The 17,028-nt window shown below is 35.3% G+C and overlaps 1 protein-coding gene across 5 annotated transcripts in view; it reads left to right on the plus strand.

Annotated features, from left to right (window-relative positions):
• The first annotated feature begins 6,097 nt into the window (after positions 1 to 6,097).
• Positions 6,098 to 17,028, plus strand: part of LOC108366126 (myb-like protein X) — a 57,305-nt gene continuing 46,374 nt past the window's right edge. For 4 of the 5 annotated variants that reach the window (XM_017620432.1, XM_017620433.1, XM_017620435.1 and 1 more), the window contains exon 1: positions 15,152 to 16,126. In XM_017620432.1, coding sequence (XP_017475921.1) covers positions 16,066 to 16,126 — 61 coding nt within the window. In that variant the 5' untranslated portion in view covers positions 15,152 to 16,065. Of the gene's footprint in view, positions 6,142 to 15,151; positions 16,127 to 17,028 lie in introns of those variants that run through there. The other variant, XM_017620434.1, reaches the window with a different exon arrangement.

Below are 17,028 nucleotides of genomic sequence, written 5' to 3' on the forward strand. Positions count from 1 at the left end.
CCTTAAGTATTTGGTTTTTTGTTATTTTTTGGCATAATAATTCGTATTAAACAATTTAAAAAAAAGGTATTCAACTTTTTGTCTGCACTTCACTGATGTTTTTTTTTTTTTAATTCAGGGCAAACAAAATCAAGATCCAAATTTTGATTATCCCTTTGACGGAATTCGAATATGGGTCCACCTGCAGCAGAATATGTAAACAAGTAAACAAATAAGTAAAATGTAAAAAATAAAAAAAAAAGTAAGTGCGCCTGGGCCACAATGAAGAAGTGAAACTTACGTCTATTTTGTCTAATAACCAATATATATATATATATATGTATGTACATATATGTACATTTGTACTTACATACATCTGCCTTTGTGTAAGGTTATATTTTTTGTCTTTTTTCTATCTAGATCCCTACCTCTAGGTTATTCTGTTGTCCTTTATCTTCATTTTTATCTTTATACTCCATTGATAGCAAAATCGATAATAATATTGGTAGCAAAATCGATAATAAAATCGATAAAAATATTGATAACAAAATCGATAAAAATATCGATAGAAAAATCGATAACAATATCGTTAACAAAATCGATAGAAAACATCGACAACAAAATCAACAAAAGTATCGAAAGAAAAACCGATAAAAATATTGATAAAGTCAAATAGCGATAGAAAAATCGATACGAATATCGAAACAAATTTCAATAACAAAATCGATAAAATATCGAGAAACTCCACAATTTCTAAAACTCCAAAATAGTTCCCAGATTGAGTCTCTGTGTCTCTAGTTTTTTGTTAAATTAATACCATGTGCATAAGCTCAAGAAGCACTTGTGTCAGCTCCAACCACTTCGTTGTGCAATTTTCGTTGAATTTGCCAATTTACTCCGAAGCAAACAACCGCCGCTAAAGAAGTTTCACTTCACAAATCTTAATTTTATTGATATTTTATGTCCAAAATTAGTTACTTGACGACTAATGCAGAAGAATACTTGCTGGTACTTACTACTAGTGTACTTACTAGTAACCACTATTGATTATTTGCGGCCTTCTCCATACAAATAAAGTTAGCTCTCCTCAAAGAAAATATATAGATAAATGTGACGCTTTGTTCCTTTCAAATCAGCTTAAAGTAAATTTAAAGTTAGATTTATTTCCTGCAGGGAATGTATTCATTCACATACCTACTCACCTGAAATGCAAAAAGCCTTAAGCCACACTGTTACCTGAATTTCAAAAGGGTGTAACTAACAAAAACCCCAAAATTCACTTTTCATAATCAAGATCCATTTGTCGAATTATAAGTCCCGATATATTTTTATACAAAATAAAATCTGTGTTCATATGGAAAAGTAGCTTATGTCGAAAGGTTGGCTTTAGTATAATGCGGCATTCCTTTTATTCTTTAAACGACAAGGAATTTTTTGATGAGACTTAATAAGAATATTGACTTGCTAGTATCGGAACTATTTCTTGCGCGTTTATTTGCTAAAAGTAGTTCAACGGCTCAGCGCCAGCGAGTCATTCGGAATCGTATACTGCAAATGCCGATTTATATTAAAGTCAGCCTTTCGACATAAGCTACTTTTCCATACGAACACAGAAATGTTAGTTGCGGTTCATAACAACGTTCCATTTTATATTCTTTCTTTAATGACCACCCTATAAGCGCGCTGTTCTCTTTGTATTTGCATGAGTACAATTTTTGGTGGTGTAAAATATGCGCTAGAGCACGCCTAAAAGCATGCAACAACAAAAAAGAAAATAAATGGAAAGCAACAATAAGCCAAATGATCTTGAAAAAGCCCAATTTATAGTTATTAATGTGTATCTACCATAAGAAATCGATTAGTGAACAAATGCTAGCATTTACGGCTTAACAAATACATATGAAAATAAATATACAAGTATATACATACATACATACATATGTACATACTAAAAACTAACTTGCAAATTGTGGGCTTTATGCACTGAAAAGTCAATGTGATCAAACAATATTCTATGTAGTTCACCAACTAGTATTTATTGCGAGCAAATTGAGACTTATTAACTCAAATGGAACTAGTGGCTAAAGCTATAAATTTAACTGGAATTCATTGGCCATTTTGAACCAAGTAAATAGATTCATGGATAAACTATTCGATTAACTAGAACGGAGGGTTTTAGATCAGATTAGATTTAGAGGAGGGAGCAGGTCATCTAGTTACTGCGACCAAAACGATCTATTGTAACAAACCTCTATTATATAGGACTTCTTTGATCCGCGTATTGCATGTCCTTCTAGGTCTGGTCACAGTGGCACATAATGAAGTGCTCTGCTGTTTCCTGTTGCACTACCCACACTGATCAGTGTTAGCAACTATTATAGCAAATTTGACGAAGAGCCCATAGGTCTAAAATTAATTTGGAGTTTGCTAAATTGCGAAAATATGTTTAGGAGAAAATGTGAAAATTTTAACTGTTTCGCCCTTCGGTGGAAGTTTTAAGACAAATATAAGTGTGGAAATAAATAAATTAAACCAAAAAACCACTATTGCATTTTTTTTTACAAATTTGAAAAACTTTTTTACGACACTACCGCAAAATGTTAGGGAACCTATTTTCGCAATTTAACAAATTCCAAATTGATTTTAGACCCATAGTTTCTTCGCCAAATTTCCTTAGAATTACACGTAAAATCTTTCTGTGCTATGCGCGCATAGGCGAAAAAGTCGCCTATAAAAGTTGACCCGCCCTAATGTACGTGCATTTGTATATGATGATTTCAAGCGTCTGCATGTAATGTATATGCAAACAAAGTGCCAAGAAGCTTACCTAGAGCAGGCACCCATATGAGTTGTATTATATCGCACGTTTAATAATATAGAGATGTACATAAATCAAAATTTACGTTTTTGGATCATTTGATATGTCAATGCCCAGATCTCCAGAGAAGGTGTCTCAAGTATTTAGCATCACGCTTTTTCACTAGCTTAGGGGAGATAGCGGAGGTGAAAATAACGGACTTGCCCGGCCCTCCTGGCTGAGGTAAATTTTAATGTTCCTTCTCGAGTGTCAAGACACTTTCGACCTCTATTTTTAAAGCCATGCAAAACTAATTTTGAACTAAACGAATCATTCCGTGGTTTATGTCAAGATTTTAACTGTCATTCCAGCACGTTTGACGTATCGGACTCGATTTTTACTATAAAGAAAACTATTATTTCCACTCTCAATAATTGAAATACTATCTTTAGCATATCCAATCAGCTGATGAATTTGATTCTGTAGCTGAATAGTTTTAGATCTCGACACTTAACAAACTCCTGTTTCCACTACTCGGCACGAAAAAACTAAAAAAAAAAAAAGGTTCCGTACGTCATGCGGACTGCGCCTCTCGTGTCGGTTGGGCGGGAATGGAGGGTAAAAAGCCGTTGGGATTAATTAATTAACTAAACCGACAGTATGCATTAACCCCGGTTGGAAGGATGTGCCTCATACTGATACTCATAGAGGGCATTCCCAATGGGAAAATTTGCCTCTGAGTGAAGTATGAGTGATTCGTACGCGCCTTCCTAACCTAACCCAACCTACTTAGTGCCGAGTGGGCGTCTGTATAGCCAGCATCTCCATATGGTATATCCTAGAGAGGGCAGGAAGCCTAAAAGAGTTTTCTAGTTCCAGCTCTTTGGAGAAGAATTCCCCTATGAACTTTGCATCGAGTTTAAAGCCAGCAGAATACTTGGGTATCGCATTGCATACGTCGCCAGGTCTGGCGAAGCTGATAGTATGCAGAACTCAGTATATGCAGATATCGGCCCCTAAGATTTCCGAGTGGCCGCATGTAACATGTGTCCTGACTGTCTGCGTCTTAAGGCTGAAACAATGGCTATATCTCGAGCAATCACGTAAAGCGGGGGCAAATGTATAATAAATGTATAATAGCATTCAGAGCATCAGTAGGTGAAGAGCATAGACCTACGCTTATGTAAAACCCCGTACTCTTTTGTAACTTTTGAAGTAGTTTAAGCAGGGCTAAATCAGACGCACAATGGCCGTGTATATCCAGTGAATTATCTATATTCCAGAGCAGCTTGTACCGTCTAATAAAAATTGATAGCCCAGTTTTAGCTGGGTTCACATAAAGAGTAGAGGTTATGGACGAGCGGCTCCCATGTACGATTACCGCAAAGTCATTGGCATATGCAATAATCTCATATCTATCCGCCTCCATGCATCCGCAATAGCTGTTGCATCGTCAGAAGTGGTGCGAGAACACTACCCTGCGAAGCGCCCTTCCTGACAGACCTGCGAGTCGTCTGCCCCACCCAGTATGCTTTTTTGTTCGTTAATTAGTACCGATGCTAGGATGTCACCCTTTGAAAAACAGGATGCCAACTTTCAAAACATAATTTGCTAAGATTCTAAAAATTTAGCGGACGGACTAGTCGCGTTGCAAAGTTAACTAGTTAGTAGTTGGCTAACTACTATAGTTGGCTAACTACTAGTTGGCACATGTATAAAGCTCGTATATATTTAAGTCATACATACTTACATATGTATACATATGAAATATTGAAAAATAGATTTACTGCATTATCCGGCCTGTCATAAAACTAACTTTCATAGGCATCATTCCAATAAAATTTGTGCGCCCGTAGATGAAATCAAGGTGGCAAGTGTTGAATATTCACACCCACTAAGGTGAAGGTGTAGCGTGCCACACCTTAACTTGGTGATATGAATGTAGTTGTAACCACTTCAACTAATAAAGTATAGAGTGCTGAGGTGGAGGAGCAATATTTATTGCAAAATGTGAGGAGGAATTTTGGTAGATAGTTTTACGAGTATAAAAGAAATACGACACCGCTTTGTGAATGGAGTTGGCACGACACGCAAACATTGAAATTCCATTAGTTGACTTACGATGTGAAAGTAAAAAACCACAACAACAACAACAACTAAAGTGTCTACAAAAGCAACAAGGATTTTACTAACAACAACAAAAAAATAATATATTGCAGTAACAACAAAAAAAGTAATCGCCTAGAAGTTGACTACGGCCAGGCGCAACATTTTGAAAATTCTACCGCAGCGAAAGTGAAAAAGGGAGAGGGAAAGCGAAAAGTGAAGACGCCAACGAAAGCGAAATGCGAAAAACAATATTGAACGGTAAAGTAACAGAACTTCAGCTATGGATAAACTTATATGTGTGTGTGGGGATATATTTTGTACAGCAAATACGAATCGCTGCGGATGAGCAGAAAAGGAAGGAAATGGAAAATATCGAAAGCTGTGCGAAAGCTATCAGCGATATCCAAATTGTGGAAACGCTAAACTGCATTGTGAGAAAATAACTATAAGCAAATAAGTACGAATATGAAAATATACATACACTACCGGCAAAAAGTATTGCCACAGCAGCTTTTTTACAATATATACAACAATATTTATTGTAATATTTTTGCGACATTTTTTATAAAAATACGGTTCTTTCCACAAAAAAAAACAACATAAAAATGTAGTTTCTAAACATTGTGCAAAAATTGCGAAAATTCAGCAAATTTTCAACTTTTTAATCAGATGTTGTTTAATTTTTTCGAGTCTGGAGATTTTTAACCAATTCTAGTATAAAAAATGCAAGTTCGGAGTTAGTCAAAAATCGCATTAACTTTTGAGTATTGTTTTCTTAAAACTTCCACTTTATTACAATAAAATTGATTGGGCTACAAATCGGCATACTCAAAAAAATTCGAAAAAAAGCTGATTAAAAAATTGTAAATTTGCATGAAAATTTGCTGAATTTTACGAGTTTCGCACAAAGTTTAGAAATTATATTTTTTTATGTTTTTTGTTGCGGAATGAACCATATTTTTACACAAAATTTTCGGAAAAATATTACAATAAAATTTTTTTGCATATATTGTAAAAAAGCATCTGTGCCAATACTTTTTGCCGGCAGTGTATGTTATTATGTATGCATGTGTGGGAAGTTACATCTGGCTGCTTGGGTGCGAATATTTGTATCTATGTACATACATATGTAGGTTTGAAAGTAGAGTAGGGCAAATTGATTGAACCAATAATGTGAATTCAGTAAAGTGAAAGTCTGCAATATTGGCGTACATTTATTTCTGCTCGCATCGATGAAAACACTTGTGCACGCTGAGGTAAGTGGATACTTTTCTTTGTACGTACATACATACATTCTAGATATTTATACATGAAAAGAATTGCAGCTATTTTATGACTGACAGGCGCTTGAAGCATCGCCACTGCGTGCTAAGTAAGAAATTAGATAAAACACCCGCGTCAAGTACGGTAGGTCACAGTCGGCGGCAGGATATGCGGCGCGTAAGTTGATTATAAGCGATCATTAGGCGATAAATGAAAAGTTCGGCGTTTCATAAAAAAAAATGAAATAAATAATAAACAGTTTGAGTACTTTTTAAAATCTTAGTGATTATTGAAAGAAAAAACTGTGTTTAAACTTCGGCAAATGTGTTGTGACACGCTGCAATTCGATCGAAAATAATTTTTTTGTTTTTATAGACAAAGTTAATTGTTTCTACGTGACAATTTGCATGTAAAAAAGTGGTTGGCTATTTAATCGGTGCTCGTTTTGCAATTCAAAATTTTCCCTGAAGACATAAACTTCGGCAGAACTTTGGAAAAAAAATATTTTAATTTCTGCAATAACTTTTTGTTGTGGCAAGACATTGCTACTCACGAAAGCTACAGTGTCGGAAGCGTTGGCTGCCCAAACTGACAGAAAATGTGTTTTTTAGCTGTGAAATAAAATAACAATAAAATAAGTTAAGCTGTCGTAAAAAACCGCTTTATTAGAAAAATGCTTGTAGGAAATGATTATTTTCCAAATTGTCTATGAAAAAGCGACTAAGCTGCTCTTTCAAGTTGTGCTGTCTAACCATTGCGCTACTTACATCTATTAAAATATGTTAGCAAAATATTTTGTTCGAAAAAAACCTCATTCGGTGTTCATTGCGAACGTTAAACGTGTAATTATTTTTAAGAAATTAGCAAATCGATAAATAGAGTATTGCATGTAAGGCTAAGTAGTGTCTTTAATATAAATTTAATTCATGTGTTTTTTTGCGACGCTTCAAAAAAGGAGCAGACCTCCAAAAAAAGTAAGATTAATAGAATATGTATGTAGATTCGAATCACGGACACCGACGGCAAACAGTCGTTCAAACGTTGAATATAGCGCGAAGAAAGTTCTTACGAATGGAAAGTTGCAGCTGGAAGTTTAAAATTTCTGCAATTCTGACAACTGTCTTTCATCTCACCACAGTCTTTCGAAAGACAAAAGCCTTTCCATCTGTCTTTCATTTCTCTTATGAAGGAGTTTTATCTATCTTAACCAGAATTGTCCTGCAAAAATTGTCTTCATTGTCCACAGTGGTTCGGATCGCAAATCTAGCTGAACGAAACTATTTAAACAAATACTCGTTGATGGATCTTTACACCACTTCTTACCTAGGGGATTTTTGGATCGCTGATTACGAATCTGAAGTCACTTATCAAAAATTCAAAATGGCGGATCCAATATGGCGGAAGAAAATTAAAAAAACGGTAGATTTCTATGAAACTGGGTATCTGGGGGTTTTCTGGGTCGCTGATTACACATCTAAAGTCATTTACCAAAAATTCAAAATGGCGGATCCAATATGGCGGACGAAAATTTAAAAAAATCGGTAGATTTCTATGTAACTGGGTATCTGGGGGTTTTCTGGGTTGCTGATTACGAATCTAAAGTCATTTACTTAATTTACTTTATTTACTTCGGAACGAGCATTTTCATCAGATATTTCTTTCAATTTACTAATCACATAATCACGGACACCTTGTTGTCTTTTAGAAGTTTCAGCAACACTTCTCCAAATGTCAAACAACTCACTTCTTAAGATTTTATTTACCATGACTAAAATTTAAGATCACAGCAAGAAACACAAATAAATTTCAGAAAAAATTTTATAACAGCGCTTAAAGATTTGCATGCCTGTTGTATAATTTTTTAATTTCAGAAAGCAGAAAATTCGCGAGTTACTATTTTTTTTTAACTCTTACATAACCCAAGCTTGTTTAACTCCAAGTACTTTTATGTTTTAACACAACCCCCCTCTTCCCCGTGGATCCGCCACTGATCTTATATTTATATTCAGATACATTCCTGTTAATAATTACTTTTGAATTTTGAGATTTGACATACTGTCACTAAAATGTAAATATCTAAGCCAATTGGTTAGACTTGGTTATCGAACTTACCCTCAGCATTTGCGAAGGTGTAAAGAATACTATGCAAGTGGTTTTATAACGGCCTTCGGCGGCCTTTACTTTTCCCACTCTTTAATTTAGCTTTTTAATTAATCAAAACGACGATTTTTCAGAATAAATTTGCTTATACCAATGTGGACATAAATTGCGTTATGACCTCTGAATCTATAGCGGAATAAGTGTAATTTTTTGTTTATAAAGTCAATTTGCAATTATGCAAATATCTGTGAGTGCAATTAGCAATTTTTTAAGTTAAATTTCAGCTTTTAAAATAGAGTTCTCAGTTGCCAAGGTGGGCAAGAAAGTGATGTTTGGCGACACTGTCGGTAAATTCAGCTTCAGGTAAATTCAACTTCCCGATGACCTGGAGACCTGAAACTTCACAGAACCCGATGATAATGCAATACGAAAGATGAATTAAACCGATAGGTAGCGCAGTGGTCGCGATATTTGAAAACCCCGTATTTTCAGTCCGATTTCGTTCATATTTAGAAGGCATGTTTTACAAATATATATATTTATTTTTTACTACTAACTTATTTAAGAAATGTTTAACACAATTTCGCCCGCCTGCAACATCTGGAAACTCTTTTCAAAAGACACTACGCTTCCCAATTTGGAATTTTCGCAAAGCGGATTTTCAAACCTCGGGCGGAACCACAAGATATAAATTAAATGGAAATTACTTTTTTGCATTGTAGTTAGAATTTCGAACGTGAAATTTATGCAACTATGGTGCGTCACATTTCTAAAAAAGTGTATTTATGGGGTGCCCTCTGTGTGTTCTAAATTATAGGTTTTTATGTGTAGATAAATATGTATGTATGTGTAGCCGAAAAAAAGGTGTGATTTATGTACATTACCCAATTGAACATAAGAGCCGTTATAATTAAAGTTTGACATCGTTAAACACATATGCATGTACTTTAGAAGACATATTAAATTAGCTTGTACAATAAGTAGGTCAAAAAACTAGGACATTTGAATTGAATTCTGTCCGAACACTGTGAGAGTTGTGAGAACAAATAAGCAGTCTTTGCGAGTTCAATGAGCAATACTAGATATGTAAGTAACTATATTCAAATATAAATAAATTTTTAGCGCAAATGACCCATTTTGTATTCATATTAAGCGACACGTGTTAAAGAAACCAACCTTAGATAGTCCATTGGCCAGTCGCACACGCGACTCCCATACCTTTTTCCCAAAAAGCGCACAAAAGCAGTTTTTAATTGACAACGAAAGTAACAACCTTGAAGGAAGTGTTGTTGTCTCATTTTTTGGGCACAATAATCAAATTGTTATTTTGTCTTAATTGCCACTTGAATGCATGACGTTGAGAGTTAATAAATGAAATCAACTTTCGGATTTCAGTTAACAACGATTTGATGACTAAGAGGAAATACTTGGAGTTTAGTGGTCATTTAAATCGTATAAATAAAAAAAAATCCAAATTGTTGTCATTTGTATTTCGTTATCATTGCAACTCATAGTAAAATGTGGGAAGTTTTTATTTATTAATCAATATTTTTTTTTGCATTGCGGTCACGCAAAACCTCCCTAATCGTTGCTATGCCCTGCTGGCGCTTTACTCATGCAGCATGCCGCAATTTTTTATTTTTTTTTAACTGCTGGGGTGTAGAGTATCGATTCGGTCGATGCCACTTCTGACAATTATTTACTATTGAGAAAAACTATTTTTTTTGCATTAAATATCGATTTCACCTATACCTGCTGTCTCTTTGCCTCGAATTTACCTACCCTTAGTATTTCTTTTGCTATTCCTTATTTTACTTTCTATTCAAATTTTTATTATTTTCATATTCCTTTTGTATACACATTTTTGTTTTTTCTTTTTGCTTTTAAGACAACACCCACTACATAACCACAGGTCAGCAGTGCATTTTCTATTGAATCATACATACATATGTACATACATTCATGTTAAATATGTCAAATTGTATTGTGTTAGTTCGTCATCGGTCGAATGGGTTGTTGGTTTGTACGTAGAATGGATGTCAATGGATGTCAACAGAATATGGCCGAGTGTCTTTGGTTCGAGGGGCAAGAGGCCCATATGCAATGCAAGCATTATTAAATATTTAGCACTTCGCTATAGTTGTTTTTGCCCAACTGGTGGAAGGTTGGCAGATTGCCGTGTACAAATGGATAATGCACAGTGGGCCGTTTATATGTGGTAGGTGGCTTTGTTTTTGAGAATTTAGTTTGAAATGAAGTATAATGAAACTTGAAATATGTGAGATAAGCAGGAATCAAACTATTTGTACCTTTTGAAAACTGCGGTTGTTTGTTTTTTTTTTTTATTGAGCGGGTACAAGTTTTTTCTAAGTGGTTCGAACGACTGAACCGAACTGCACCGATTTTTGGAGTGGTTTGCAGTCCTGCCAAAACAGTTAGAAAAGAGGAAGTTTTAGTGCAGAGCTAGAGTTATATTTAGAGCTCGGATTCTTGTGATAAAAATAAGCCTAAAAATATGCACCATACATATTAAGTAAAAGAAAAATGTATATCAATTTATATACAGTCAGCGTCAAAAATGTGAATACCCTGACATTTTGACGATTTTATTTGTTTATATTTTCCGTATAAAAATTTACTTGTTTTTAACCGACTTCAAAAAAGGAGAAGGTCATCACTTCGTCGGAATATATTATTTTTACTTTTATTTCTTATTTTTACTTTTTTTATGATGACTCTGGAAAATAGAATAAATTTAAAAAAAATGTCACCAAAATTATCAATTTTTTAATTCGATTTCGTAGCCCATTAAAAAAATTGCCGTTGATTTTAGAGAATATTTTTTGTCGTGGGTGTTGCGCATTTTCTACCGTATAAAATAGATTTTGTTCATGCGTTTTATGGAAGAAAATGCGAAACACTCTCTACAAAAAAAGTTCTTAAATATCAACCGTAATTAAAAAATTGCATAGTCAAAATTCTTCTAAGAAATCGAGTTTAAAAATTTAAGATTTTGATTTAAACTTTTTGGTATTTCTTGCATTTTCCCGAAATCTGTATGAAATTAAAAAATTGTTTCTTGGGGTTTTCGCTGTTGAATAATTCATTCATTATATATATTTATATAAAAAATATTTTATATATTTTTATAAAAAAAATAAGAAAAATTTGGTATGGAAAACATAAATAAATAAAATGGTCAAACCGTCAGGGTGCTCATATTGTTGACGCTGACTGTATTTTGTGATATATAGTTATGATGGCACATATTTTTAGTCTTATTTTTTTGCATACAAATCCGATCTCTAGTTATATTTAACAAAATATAAAAGAAAGCATAAAAGGTTGTTGCAGAAACCAAGGGGACATATTTGGTTTTATTTTTTTGTGGACATTTTAGAATATTTTAACCTTTTAGCGTCCAAGCAAATGCCATTTTAGTTAAACTATCTCGAAAAGCGGTCAAAACGACCCTTCGGCGAGAGAGCTACTTGGTTAAAATATTCTATAAAATTATTGCTCGTGAAATTTTTCTATAGTTACCCGAACTACATATTTCCAACCGTTCTTTTTCACTTAGTCTAAAAAACGCTAAGACAAAAAGATTGCAGTCCGAGTTAATGTTGTAGTAATTGTAAATGAAATGGAGCAAAACCACGCATTGCCGGCAGCAAATGAACTACAACGTATTGCCAACGAATCGAGCAATGAACTCATACTCTGTAAGTCTAATTAACGAGAACACCAAATCTACTCAAATTTGTTCCCACTTTAACCCCTTCTGCCAATTTTTAGCAACAAAACTAAACGAGAGCGATAATTGCACAACAGTGTTAAAAGTGAGCTCACCCGTTGGGACCACAGTGCGTATACGTCTCCGACATGCAATGGCATCGCATGCGCTCTCTGAAAATGAAAATAATAGCAGTTAAACATTGGAAGTGATATGAAAATGAAGACAGACGAGAAGTAAAAAGACTAAATAATTCGCAAAATATCAAATGACTGAAATGATAAATACGGAGCGAAAAAATATATTTATGAAAAATTGTAACATACTCAAAATCTTTAATACGTTAGTGCTGTGAAAAGTAAAAAAAAAAGCTGAACGCAGCTGACATACATGAACCAGCAACCAAGAAAGGCTTGCGAATGCAATAAAAAAGTGTACGCGCGCATACATGTCACTACTAACGGACATCTCCACACCAACAGGCGATAGTAGCGCGAGTAAAGTGAATGCAACACGCCAATAGACAATTCTGTTTGTTTTTCCACTGCTTTGCCCTCCCCTAATTGCCAATGTGCAACCACAGGCATTTCGTATCTGCTCGTGTCCACTGTCGTTTGCCGTTTCGTTGTGGGCAGTAACTATGTTTCGCTGTCACAATTCTCCGCCCCATAATTTCGAGCTGCGGAGTTGATGATAAATTTACCGAAGACAGTCATATGGACAGCAAACGCCATAGGACCGTCAAAGCTCGTGGACACGTTTCCGTTGCTATTTCCGCCATCGCCGACGCCGCCGGTAGTGAATCATGTGCGAATAGAGCATTAACAAAGGACCTACATACAATAACGGCAATGGCAAGCAGCGAATTCGCTTAACAGCCTTAGTTGGCAGTGTGTGTGCGAGAGATTAAAGAAAGGTGTAAGTGCAGTGCAAATTGTGGAGCGGGGTGTCGGGGCACAGCAATGCGCAAATGAGCAATCAAGCAAATTATAATGCCAGTACACGAAGGATAAAACTTATAAAAAAAAGCAAAAGTGTGCAAACTAAACAAGGCTATGTGTGCATAGTGAATGCCCGTGAGTAAAAATTATAAAAAAAAAGAAGATGTGTGGAGATATATGCATTTGTTGGGCTAAACTCGTTAAAAGCAGCACACATGCATTTATAGGTATTTTTTCGGAAATCCGATTGAGTTCCATCGAAATGCAAAAGCAAGTAAGCAAATAAAAAAAAGAAGGCATTTAAGCACATACAATAAAACCTGCGAAGATATCAAACAGCTGACACTTTACATACTTACTTACTTAAATACAAACGTGCTGGAAAATCCCGCACTAATGACCACGCGGTCAACTATGGACTGCAAATTCGTGTATTTTGTTANTCTTAACAGCCTTAGTTGGCAGTGTGTGTGCGAGAGATTAAAGAAAGGTGTGAGTGCAGTGCAAATTGTGGAGCGGGGTGTCGGGGCACAGCAATGCGCAAATGAGCAATCAAGCAAATTATAATGCCAGTACACGAAGGATAAAACTTATAAAAAAAAGCAAAAGTGTGCAAACTAAACAAGGCTATGTGTGCATAGTGAATGCCCGTGAGTAAAAATTATAAAAAAAAAGAAGATGTGTGGAGATATATGCATTTGTTGGGCTAAACTCGTTAAAAGCAGCACACATGCATTTATAGGTATTTTTTCGGAAATCCGATTGAGTTCCATCGAAATGCAAAAGCAAGTAAGCAAATAAAAAAAAGAAGGCATTTAAGCACATACAACAAAAACTGCTAAAATATCAAACAGCTGACACTTTACATACTTACTTACTTAAATACAAACGTGCTGGAAAATCCCGCACTAATGACCACGCGGTCAACTATGGACTGCAAATTCGTGTATTTTGTTATGATGTGCATGTGTGTATAGGAAAAAAATAATAGCAAATTACACTCAAACATGCACACTCTCACTATACATACCAAAGAGTATGTATGTCTGCTGTATATTTGAATGTCCACCGCTGACAGCAAATAATTGAAAATAATTGAAAAGCAAAAAAAAATATATATACTTCGGNGCTTAACAGCCTTAGTTGGCAGTGTGTGTGCGAGAGATTAAAGAAAGGTGTAAGTGCAGTGCAAATTGTGGAGCGGGGTGTCGGGGCACAGCAATGCGCAAATGAGCAATCAAGCAAATTATAATGCCAGTACACGAAGGATAAAACTTATAAAAAAAAGCAAAAGTGTGCAAACTAAACAAGGCTATGTGTGCATAGTGAATGCCCGTGAGTAAAAATTATAAAAAAAAAGAAGATGTGTGGAGATATATGAATTTGTTGGGCTAAACTCGTTAAAAGCAGCACACATGCATTTATAGGTATTTTTTCGGAAATCCGATTGAGTTCCATCGAAATGCAAAAGCAAGTAAGCAAATAAAAAAAAGAAGGCATTTAAGCACATACAACAAAAACTGCTAAAATATCAAACAGCTGACACTTTACATACTTACTTACTTAAATACAAACGTGCTGGAAAATCCCGCACTAATGACCACGCGGTCAACTATGGACTGCAAATTCGTGTATTTTGTTATGATGTGCATGTGTGTATAGGAAAAAAATAATAGCAAATTACACTCAAACATGCACACTCTCACTATACATACCAAAGAGTATGTATGTCTGCTGTGCATTTGAATGTCCACCGCTGACAGCAAATAATTGAAAATAATTGAAAAGCAAAAAAAAATATATATACTTCGGCTTGCTGTAGGTAAATGAGCAACACGCTCATTTGTCCCTTCGTTTCGTTTTATACGCGCGTAGTAATAGTGTGTGTGTGTGCGTGTGTCTGTTTCCTACGGCTGCTCCACATTAAAATAATAGCATTGTTGCTGCCCATGTATACCTTTTGAGTGGGTGTTGTCATATTTTACTTACATACACATAAATTTATCCGCATGATTTATTGCCGGAAAGTTTTCGCCGTTCGCTCGCCTCGCTTGAATGTGCTTTAAAGTGCATCGTCGACTGTGTCGTTCTCGCAATTGCATTGGCATTTGCTTGTACCGCGTTCAGCGACAGCATCGTTAACAACTACCGCATCAACTGATAGTGTTCGTACATATACATATATATATATAGAGCGCAATGCCACCAANAGATAAAACTTATAAAAAAAAACAAAAGTGTGCAAACTAAAAAAGGCTATGTGTGCATAGTGAATGCCCGTGAGTAAAAATTATAAAAAAAAAGAAGATGTGTGGAGATATATGAATTTGTTGGGCTAAACTCGTTAAAAGCAGCACACATGCATTTATAGGTATTTTTTCGGAAATCCGATTGAGTTCCATCGAAATGCAAAAGCAAGTAAGCAAATAAAAAAAAGAAGGCATTTAAGCACATACAACAAAAACTGCTAAAATATCAAACAGCTGACACTTTACATACTTACTTACTTAAATACAAACGTGCTGGAAAATCCCGCACTAATGACCACGCGGTCAACTATGGACTGCAAATTCGTGTATTTTGTTATGATGTGCATGTGTGTATAGGAAAAAAATAATAGCAAATTACACTCAAACATGCACACTCTCACTATACATACCAAAGAGTATGTATGTCTGCTGTATATTTGAATGTCCACCGCTGACAGCAAATAATTGAAAATAATTGAAAAGCAAAAAAAAATATATATACTTCGGCTTGCTGTAGGTAAATGAGCAACACGCTCATTTGTCCCTTCGTTTCGTTTTATACGCGCGTAGTAATAGTGTGTGTGTGTGCGTGTGTCTGTTTCCTACGGCTGCTCCACATTAAAATAATAGCATTGTTGCTGCCCATGTATACCTTTTGAGTGGGTGTTGTCATATTTTACTTACATACACATAAATTTATCCGCATGATTTATTGCCGGAAAGTTTTCGCCGTTCGCTCGCCTCGCTTGAATGTGCTTTAAAGTGCATCGTCGACTGTGTCGTTCTCGCAATTGCATTGGCATTTGCTTGTACCGCGTTCAGCGACAGCATCGTTAACAACTACCGCATCAACTGATAGTGTTCGTACATATACATATATATATATAGAGCGCAATGCCACCAAAACGTAGACGAAGGTTTCAAGGATTATACTATCACTCATCGCCGCCGAAAGGTGAGTAAGAAAGTCAAATAATTGCAAGTTTTTTTTTTTGGTTGTTATTTTATTTATTTTTGGTGCTGTGAAATAAATGACTTAAGTTGTGCGTAATTCGAAGGTGTTGAGGACATTATCTTTATTAAGGTATATACTATGTAAGTACAAGTAAAATGAAATTGTGTGGATAAAGAAACGGGTTCTTTCTCAATATCTGTGTGTATAGTAGTTAGAAGTGCGCACTACCATTCCGCAGGGCCTGGGACCGTTGCGACTAACACCAAAAACAAAAGGAAAGAAAAAGTTTTTTCTCATAGAGGTTCGTTGTTCGTGCTTTTAAAGATCTAGATATACCCGTCTGCTTCGCCTTCCGCTCGACTGTTCTTCTCCACGAAGCGAAATAGTTATAGCAAAGGAAATATAAGTTTCCGACAGTCATCGCTGTAATCGGTTTTACCCACATAGGGATACTGAGACCAAAATTCTATTGAGATGAGTAAGTTCATCGAAAAGGTAAACCGACTCGGAATGTCCTAGCCACTTGTGATACCAGAGACATTTTTGCAAGTATTTATGTTAGTTGGCCTCCATTCGCGCATGACTCTAGAATATAAAAAAATCCACAACTATGCCCAAAATTAAGAAACTGCGAATATGGGTTAGCCATGCCTATGAATCCATATGAAAATGCTAAATATAAAACTCAAAAATCAGATCCAAAAATGTAACTGCCTGTGAGGATTCAACGCAATTAATACAAAAAAGGTAGAACAGTAGTTTTCTAGTTAGAGAATTGGGGTATAATCGATGGTAATTTAAGATTTTGGGGGTGTATGTGAAATTCTGGTAATGCCAAAATAATTTCTTAGGCCTGTTCTTCCACCTCTATTGCATGACTGAAAAAGTACATGCAACTATTT

The sequence above is a fragment of the Rhagoletis zephyria genome, unplaced genomic scaffold, assembly GCF_001687245.7.
Source record: "Rhagoletis zephyria isolate East Lansing unplaced genomic scaffold, Rhagoletis_zephyria_1.1 Rzeph_scaffold_02158, whole genome shotgun sequence".
Taxonomy (NCBI): Eukaryota; Metazoa; Arthropoda; class Insecta; order Diptera; family Tephritidae; genus Rhagoletis; species Rhagoletis zephyria.